General features: G+C 44.6%; 2 protein-coding genes across 2 annotated transcripts in view; both read right to left on the bottom strand.

Moving 5' to 3' along the window:
• The window catches only part of LOC134450500 (retinal-specific phospholipid-transporting ATPase ABCA4-like), a 129,806-nt gene extending 125,040 nt beyond the window's left edge, over positions 1-4,766 (bottom strand). Inside the window, exons 1-3 of the mRNA XM_063200342.1 lie at positions 4,701-4,766; positions 2,743-2,772; positions 2,555-2,648 (exon numbers count right to left, since the gene is read on the bottom strand). Of these exons, the coding sequence (XP_063056412.1) occupies positions 2,555-2,648; positions 2,743-2,772; positions 4,701-4,766 (190 nt within the window). The remainder of the gene's footprint in view (positions 1-2,554; positions 2,649-2,742; positions 2,773-4,700) is intronic.
• Positions 4,767-6,782: 2,016 nt separating this feature from the next.
• Positions 6,783-7,500, bottom strand: part of LOC134450499 (rho GTPase-activating protein 29-like) — a 75,084-nt gene continuing 74,366 nt past the window's right edge. Inside the window, exon 24 of the mRNA XM_063200341.1 lies at positions 6,783-7,500. This exon is cut by the window's right edge and continues 2,070 nt beyond it. The gene's annotated coding sequence lies outside the window, so the exon portion shown is untranslated.

Below are 7,500 nucleotides of genomic sequence, written 5' to 3'. Positions count from 1 at the left end.
TGTAATGTCTTGTGTATTCTGTATGTATGTATGAATGCTACTGGACACCTTCATTTCCCTCTGGAGTAATAAATTATACTCTACTCAAATCTTTGGCATGGACGCACCTGTGTCACCTTACTGTGTTGTAAGGTGACACAGAGTCAACTAAGACCCAGGCAGTACACGAGGGCATCCCTCCCAGCCCAGGCAGTACACGAGGGCATCCCTCCCAGCCCAGGCAGTACACGAGGGCATCCCTCCCAGCCCAGGCAGTACATGAGGGCATCCCTCCCAGCCCAGGCATGCACAAGGGCATCCTACAGTAGCTGGGTTCACTCAGAGTACTAGCTGAGTATTAATGTTAACACAGTTGTCAACATCCGACTGGAAGAGACTTAGAGAGCGTTATCCATCGAAACAAAAGCTCCTGTCTATTAGAGGCATATTCCAACAGGTGATTTAAACCCAGAGCAAGTCGTAAACCTGCTAATAGAAGAGACTCACAGGTTCATCCTTCAACCAAAACAAAGCCACACGGCCATTCTATTATCAGATTTAAACTGAGATTACTACCCAGAGTTAAAGGGGCATTCCACCGGTGGAGACATGAAAGTGGGTCATATATGTAGTAGAATAATAGCATAAATTTCTAATTGTGTGCCTTCTTGGCCAAGAAAAGGCAGAAAATGACTTTTTAGTGCTTGTGGATTTGTGACAATAATCCCCATAATGCATTGCAATGCTCAGGTTCCCCAGGCTACACCCAGGCAGCTCTGCCAGTAACTTACTGGAGCCTCAATGCCAGTGATTTCAAAAGCACTGGCACACTGATCTGTGATAGGTCTGTTAGCGCATTAGGTCTAACCCCCTATGGGCGGGGTTGAAAGGGTGGGAAAAAGGCGTGTAGTTTCAACAAATATCCACCTCTCTTACACTTCCTCCTACAATGATGTAAAATGATGATTTTTACATCATTAGGCGAATACGAGTTCACGTCAACGCATACATGCTCATGTAGACAGCAATGCACCCTGGATGAAAATGCTGCATGACGGTTAGATTTCCTGTCAAACTTCGAAATTTCGTCGATGTTGCGTTGACGAGTTGACATGTCACATGGTGTCAAACTATCGCGGGATGCATGCGACTGCAGTCAGATCTTGCAACCTCTGCAGTTGCTTATCCCCTTCAAAGCTCGTCGGCGGACTGCCTCCGAGGTCACGCGCCCATGAACTGATTGGTCAACAACTCACTCACGTGTGTATATGGGTCTTGTCTCACACCTCTACACAAGTTTGCACAGGTCCCCACTTCAGCTCCTCCTCACTGCCTGTCCCCCCACTCCTCACACGTGGTGTGTTAGTAGAGCAAACCGGTGCGAGCTCATCGTCTCGTTCATATTTGTGGCCGACTGTAAATGCGCTGTATTTAATAACACCCACATCGTGACAACAAGTTCTCGCTCACGTGCCTTTCGCAACATCGACGCTCGCAACAAACTTGTACGCGCCTATTGTAGGAGTAAGTGTTTAGAGGTGAATACGGATTTCTCCTGTCTCAGGGGGAATTCAGAGAGTGTTGCACGACCATTCAAAAGTATGACTGGGTGTCTAGCAATGGAAATCCTAATGCAAATGGGTGGAGTGTCCCTTTAACTACCAGGTAAGAGTGACTCTGATGTCTAGAAAGCCCCCTGGGCAGTGGGTTGTCCCTGCATTACAATACCAAGGTAAGTGATTAAACCTGATTTTGGAGTATACATGGGTTCTCAGTGTTTATCAACACGATGTTATGAGGAGGGGCAAGACACTGGCAGCCAATCACGCGAGCTAATTTTTTGACCGGCAGAGGTTTCCAACAATCAGAGGTCGAGTTCACGCAGTCAGGTTATAAACACAATTTAGAACCCATGTATACTAGTGTGGTTTATTCATGAATGTAAAAGAGCAAAGAGGATCATACAGGGATGACACATGGACTTACACTCATGCTGGCGGTAGAGTAGAGTAGAGTAGAGTATAGAGTAGAGTAGAGTAGAGTAGAGTAGAGTAGAGTAGAGTAGAGTAGAGTATAGAGTAGAGTAGAGTAGAGTAGAGTAGAGTAGAGTAGAGTAGAGTAGAGTAGAGTAGAGTATAGAGTAGAGTAGAGTAGAGTAGAGTAGAGCAGAGTAGAGTAGAATAGAGTAGAGTAGAGTAGAGTAGATTAGATTAGATTAGATTAGATTATATTAGATTTGCGTACAGTAGAGTAGAGTAGAGTAGAGTACAGTAGAGTACAGTAGAGTAGAGTAGAGTAGAGTAGAGTAGAGTACAGTAGAGTAGAGTAGAGTAGAGTAGAGTAGAGTAGAGTAGAGTAGAGCAGAGTAGAGTAGAGTAGAGGGGAGGGGCTTTAACTTACACTCATGTTGGCGGTAGAGTAGAGTAGAGTAGAGTAGAGTAGAGTAGAGGACTTTAACTTACACTCATGTTGGCGGTAGAGTACAGTAGAGTAGAGTAGAGTAGAGTAGAGAGTAGAGGGAATTTAACTTACACTCATGTTGGCGGTAGAGTAGAGTAGCGGGGCTTTAACTTACACTCATGTTGGCGGTAGAGGGGATTGGCCTTCCTCAGCCACACCAGACCAATGAACAGGATCACCGGCCACAGAATCTCCACCACGAAGCGGACCTGCGAACACGCACAACACCGGTTACAACCCACCAAATATGGGGACGCGCACCGGTCCAGTTACAACCCACCAAATACGGGACACACACCACACCGGCCACAGAATCTGCACCACGAAGCGGACCTGCGAACACGCACAACACCGGTTACAACCCACCAAATATGTGAACACGCACAACACCGGTTAAAACCCACCAAATATGGGGACACACACAACACCGGTTAAACCCACGAAATGTGGGGACTCGCACTGTTCCAGTTACAACCCACCAAACATGGGACTTCACATTTGAGTCACTTCCGTATCGAATGCCGCTTTTCCACAAAACGTCTATGTCTGGATCTCATGTCTTAGTGCAGGGGTGGGAAACCTTTTTCATTCGAAGGGCCACTTCAAATTCATCTGAGGGCCGTAAAAGTCCTTCGAGGGCTGTACTATGAACACAAACCAGGATTTTCCCCTTCACTTTAGGCCTATATTGAAGGCAGCCACCATTTAAACAAACACCACCTTCTCTAGGTTCCCTGAATATAACTCGATTGTATTGCAAATGCATTTTCTCAGATTCCTTTACAAAATAAAGGAATAAATATTTCATGTGAGGCTAAATAACATTAAAGTTATATCGGGGGCCGGATAAAACGGCCTCAAGGGCCGCAAACGACCCTCGAGACATAGGTTTCCCACCCCTGTCTTAGTGCATATGGCATATTAATTTGGCACTAAAACAGTGCCCAAAGTGCACCATCTGAGACACAGAACACTGTATGTCTAGGCCAGTGATTCCCAACCTATGGGCCGGGGCCCACTGATGGGCCCTGAAGGTATTCCAAGTGGGCCTTGAAATCATTTTCCAAAAATAATAATCATACTTTGGTGTGTGTTGTTGTTGATTTATTTCAGTTTTATTCTTAATTGGGTCAGAGGTGGGCCCCGTATATGTTTGACAATTTCGAGTGGGCCCCAAGTTGAAAAAGGTTGGGAACCCCTGGTCTAGGCCATTTCATCAGTCTCCATAGATATGTTGTAATCATGATGATGAGGAGAAGTGCTTGTAAGGACGCACCAATGGCAAAACATTAGTCTTCATTCACAGACCAATAAACTTTCAGAAATCTCACAGGGAGGAGATGTGGTACCGAATACAGGTGTTTGTTTTAATTCTTCTCATCTCAGAAAGAATTAGGCCTAACACTAACAGTTCAGTGAAAATGTATCAATGTAATCCATTGTGTCCAGAATCCATCATAGCCTGCTATCTCCAGGGGAAAATGTATAAAACTTTAAAAGGCAAATGATTTGCAGAACACTCCAAATTTACAAAGAAGTACACTGCAACTCAGCAGCAGCGGCAGCAGCATTTCATTGACTCACCCATCTAGTACGCTAGGTAGTCTAGTACAGTAGGACTCCACCATCTAGTACGCTAGGTAGTCTAGTACAGTAGGACTCCACCATCTAGTACGCTAGGTAGTCTAGTACAGTCTCCACCATCTAGTACGCTAGGTAGTCCGCAGTACAGTAGGACTCCACCATCTAGTACGCTAGGTACTAGGTAGTACACCCAGGGCTCGAAATTAACTTTTTTCATCACCAGCCAAAATGACGACTAGTGGATGATTATCTTGCTACCCAAACACATAGGCCTACTCACTCACTTATGGGTTAAAATGGCTAGTAGGTTTTCTTTTCAACCAACCAAACTGAATTTTCCATCAGCATTTGGCCGGTTGGCAGGTCGTGAGCTTAGAATTATAAGGTTCTATCTCCGTTTAGGGTAGTTCTGAGATATTGAGCATCAAAGTTTTTACATCCCAGCTGTTTTATGAGATAGAACCTTTTTATTTCATCAATAACAATGTGAAATAATACTTTTTTTGTTTGTTTAACAAAAATAACACCACACAGGCATTAATAAACATGTGATGCGTCAGATTATGTCAAAAACTCAATTTGGAGATAGAACCTTATAATTGTCAGCTCACGAGGTGTTAATTTAGCGCCCTGGTTACACCGGTGCAGACAGATGCGCAAAATGCGCAAAGTTTCACCTTTTGCCGCTTGCGGAGAGTCCAGTTCTTCCATAGCAAGAGACGAATCTGGCTGATGGTCGACATGACCACGCCTGCGCACCTTCAACCCCGAGTGGGGTGTTTTAATTGGGGAGGGACCTGTGACAATCACCATCAGAATATTACAGTATTATTAGAGACCCGTGGCAATCACCAGCAGAATATTACAGTAGCCTATTAGGGAACGGTTGCAATCGCCATCAGAATATTACAGTAGCCTATTACAGACCTGTTGCAATCACCATCAGAATAATACAGTATTAGACACCTGTTGCAATCACCATCAGAATATTTCAGTAGCCTATTACAGACCTGCTGCAATCACCAGCAGAATATTATAGTATTACAGGCCTGTTACAATGACTGTTAGATTCTTTATATCCAAAACTGTTGTCACCATACGGTCACATAGCCTACAGCACGTTAACACATGCGCGTAAAGACAGCTGATGACCATGAATGCCACAACACATAAGGACAGGAATGAATAATATCCCAGGCACTCAACGCGCGTTTAAAATACCACTCTACACGCCATTATATGTAAACTTAATAACTAGAGTGATGGACATTACCTGATCAGGTCAATATTAATACAGGCCAGCATATGCCAGCTATGCCTACTCAAGAGTAGCCTACAAATTACCCCCCTACCCCCTCCCTCGGTTTCCCACTTCAGTGAAGACAAAGTAATTTTGCCCGAAAATAATCAGCCAACGTACCTCAGGAGAAGAGAATTCCGGGGTTTTCAACATTTACAGAGTTTGTAGTCAGAGTGAAGAAGAGAATAGCTGTGGCCACCCGCTAGCTCCAAACGCCGCGTTGCGTTGCGGTGCGCACAGGTGTAGAAGGCGCTAGCTAATCGGATCCCTCTAATCTCAGCAAGTAGATCACCGCGCTCATAGTGGAGGAACCAGAATAACACGGCACCAGCTCCGCTCCATACTTTAACAAGTCACCTACGTCAACCATGTGTAGGAGGTTATGTCCATACGCGCCAGTTCTGTGTCGACGAGTATCAAAAAAATGTGTTACTACTTCACCGTTCGTTCACCAGTAGCGTCTCTGTCTGCTGCTGCCCCACGCGCCTGCCTGAGCCCTTCACTTCACTCCAAGCAGATGACACACTGAGATTAAAGTTGAGTTGAGCGGGCAGCAGGCTGAGGCGACCCGAGAGGAGAGGAGAGGGGACGCTAATCTGGGCCAGAGAGAAGAGGAGTGAAGACAAGACAAGAGGAGAGGAGACAAGAGGAGAAAAGAGAAGAGAATGGAAGAGAAGAGGAGAGAGGATTCCCGAAGACAGACAAGGGCCTTGTTGCTTCACAGACTGGCCGTCACCCACGCCCCCCCCCCCCGTTGTTCTGGTCATCCACGCCCCCGCCCCCCCCCCCCCCCCCCCCCCCACCCCCCCCTCCCCCCCCCCCCTCCCCCCCCCCCCCCCCCGTTTCTGGTCATCCACGCCCCCCCCCCCCCGCCCGTTGTTCTGGTCATCCAGTTTGGAGAAATAAATAAAACTCGGGCATTACGCACAACGCGTTTTTTATTTTTAATAATAACAATAATAATAATAATAATAATAATATTTGTATAGCACTGTATCATACAAGGCATGTAGCTCAAAGTGCTTAACAAATGGGAAAAAAAACATCATTGTTAGAGATGGATTTAAAAGGAGAGGAAGAGAGGAGAGGCAGAAATAGCAGGAAGGCAGGGGAAGAAGAGATAGATAGAGATTGTAGAGTCATAAGGTCAACGTAGGTTAGGACCAGGATTCTTAGAGACGTAAGGTCCATAGTGGCTGGGTCTAGCATAAGTCATAGATAGTCACACAGAGATTGGGCGCTCAGATGCGGCCCCTGGTGGCATCAGGGGTGAGGAAATACTCCCTTTCGCTTGATTCATAGTTTGTGGGGGAAAAAGCTCAATGAGGTCTGAAAAAAAAAAAAAACCTATTGGACCATTGCATGGTGTTTATTATGTTCATTCATTTAAGGAAACTGTGCAACAACAATAATAATAATAATAATAATAATAATAATAATAAAAGACAAAAGACTCAGACAAGTTGTAGATCTTATTATTGGCACATGAAATTCACAATTTATATAAAAATATGAATATAATAACGATACAATTCATCATATCAATGCAGTTGTATTGCATATCATTGGAATGTAGTTTAAACCCCGACCGAACAATAAGTGATACAATACATAAGTGTTAGTTAATTGGACCAAATAAAGTTTCATGGATGGATTTAAAAAGATGAACTCTGTGGTCCAAAACAAAGAGAACTGAGATGAGATGAGCGGGAACATCCAAACCAAACCTTGTGAGGAAAACAATCTCAAAACATTTTGATACAAGAAACTTTATATATATATTTATTTATATTTGCAAGAATATGGCTAATACACACACCTTTGGCTGAAAATGACAGTAACCCCACCAGTCGACATCATATAATATATAACGTATGCTATACTGTAACTCTCCCTTTCCCTCTCACATAGTCCTCCCTCGCACTCCAACCACACAACACACATCTCCAACCACACAACACACAACTCCAACCACACAACACACATCTCCAAACACACAACACACATCTCCAACCACACAACACACAACACACATCTCCAAACACACAACACACATCTCCAAACACACAACACACATCTCCAACCACACAACACACATCTCCAACCACACAACACACAACACACATCTCCAAACACACAACACACATCTCCAAACACACAACACACATCTCCAAACA

The sequence above is a fragment of the Engraulis encrasicolus genome, chromosome 6 (assembly GCF_034702125.1).
Source record: "Engraulis encrasicolus isolate BLACKSEA-1 chromosome 6, IST_EnEncr_1.0, whole genome shotgun sequence".
Taxonomy (NCBI): domain Eukaryota; kingdom Metazoa; phylum Chordata; class Actinopteri; order Clupeiformes; family Engraulidae; genus Engraulis; species Engraulis encrasicolus.
This window is presented reverse-complemented; position numbering and strand designations above follow the sequence as displayed.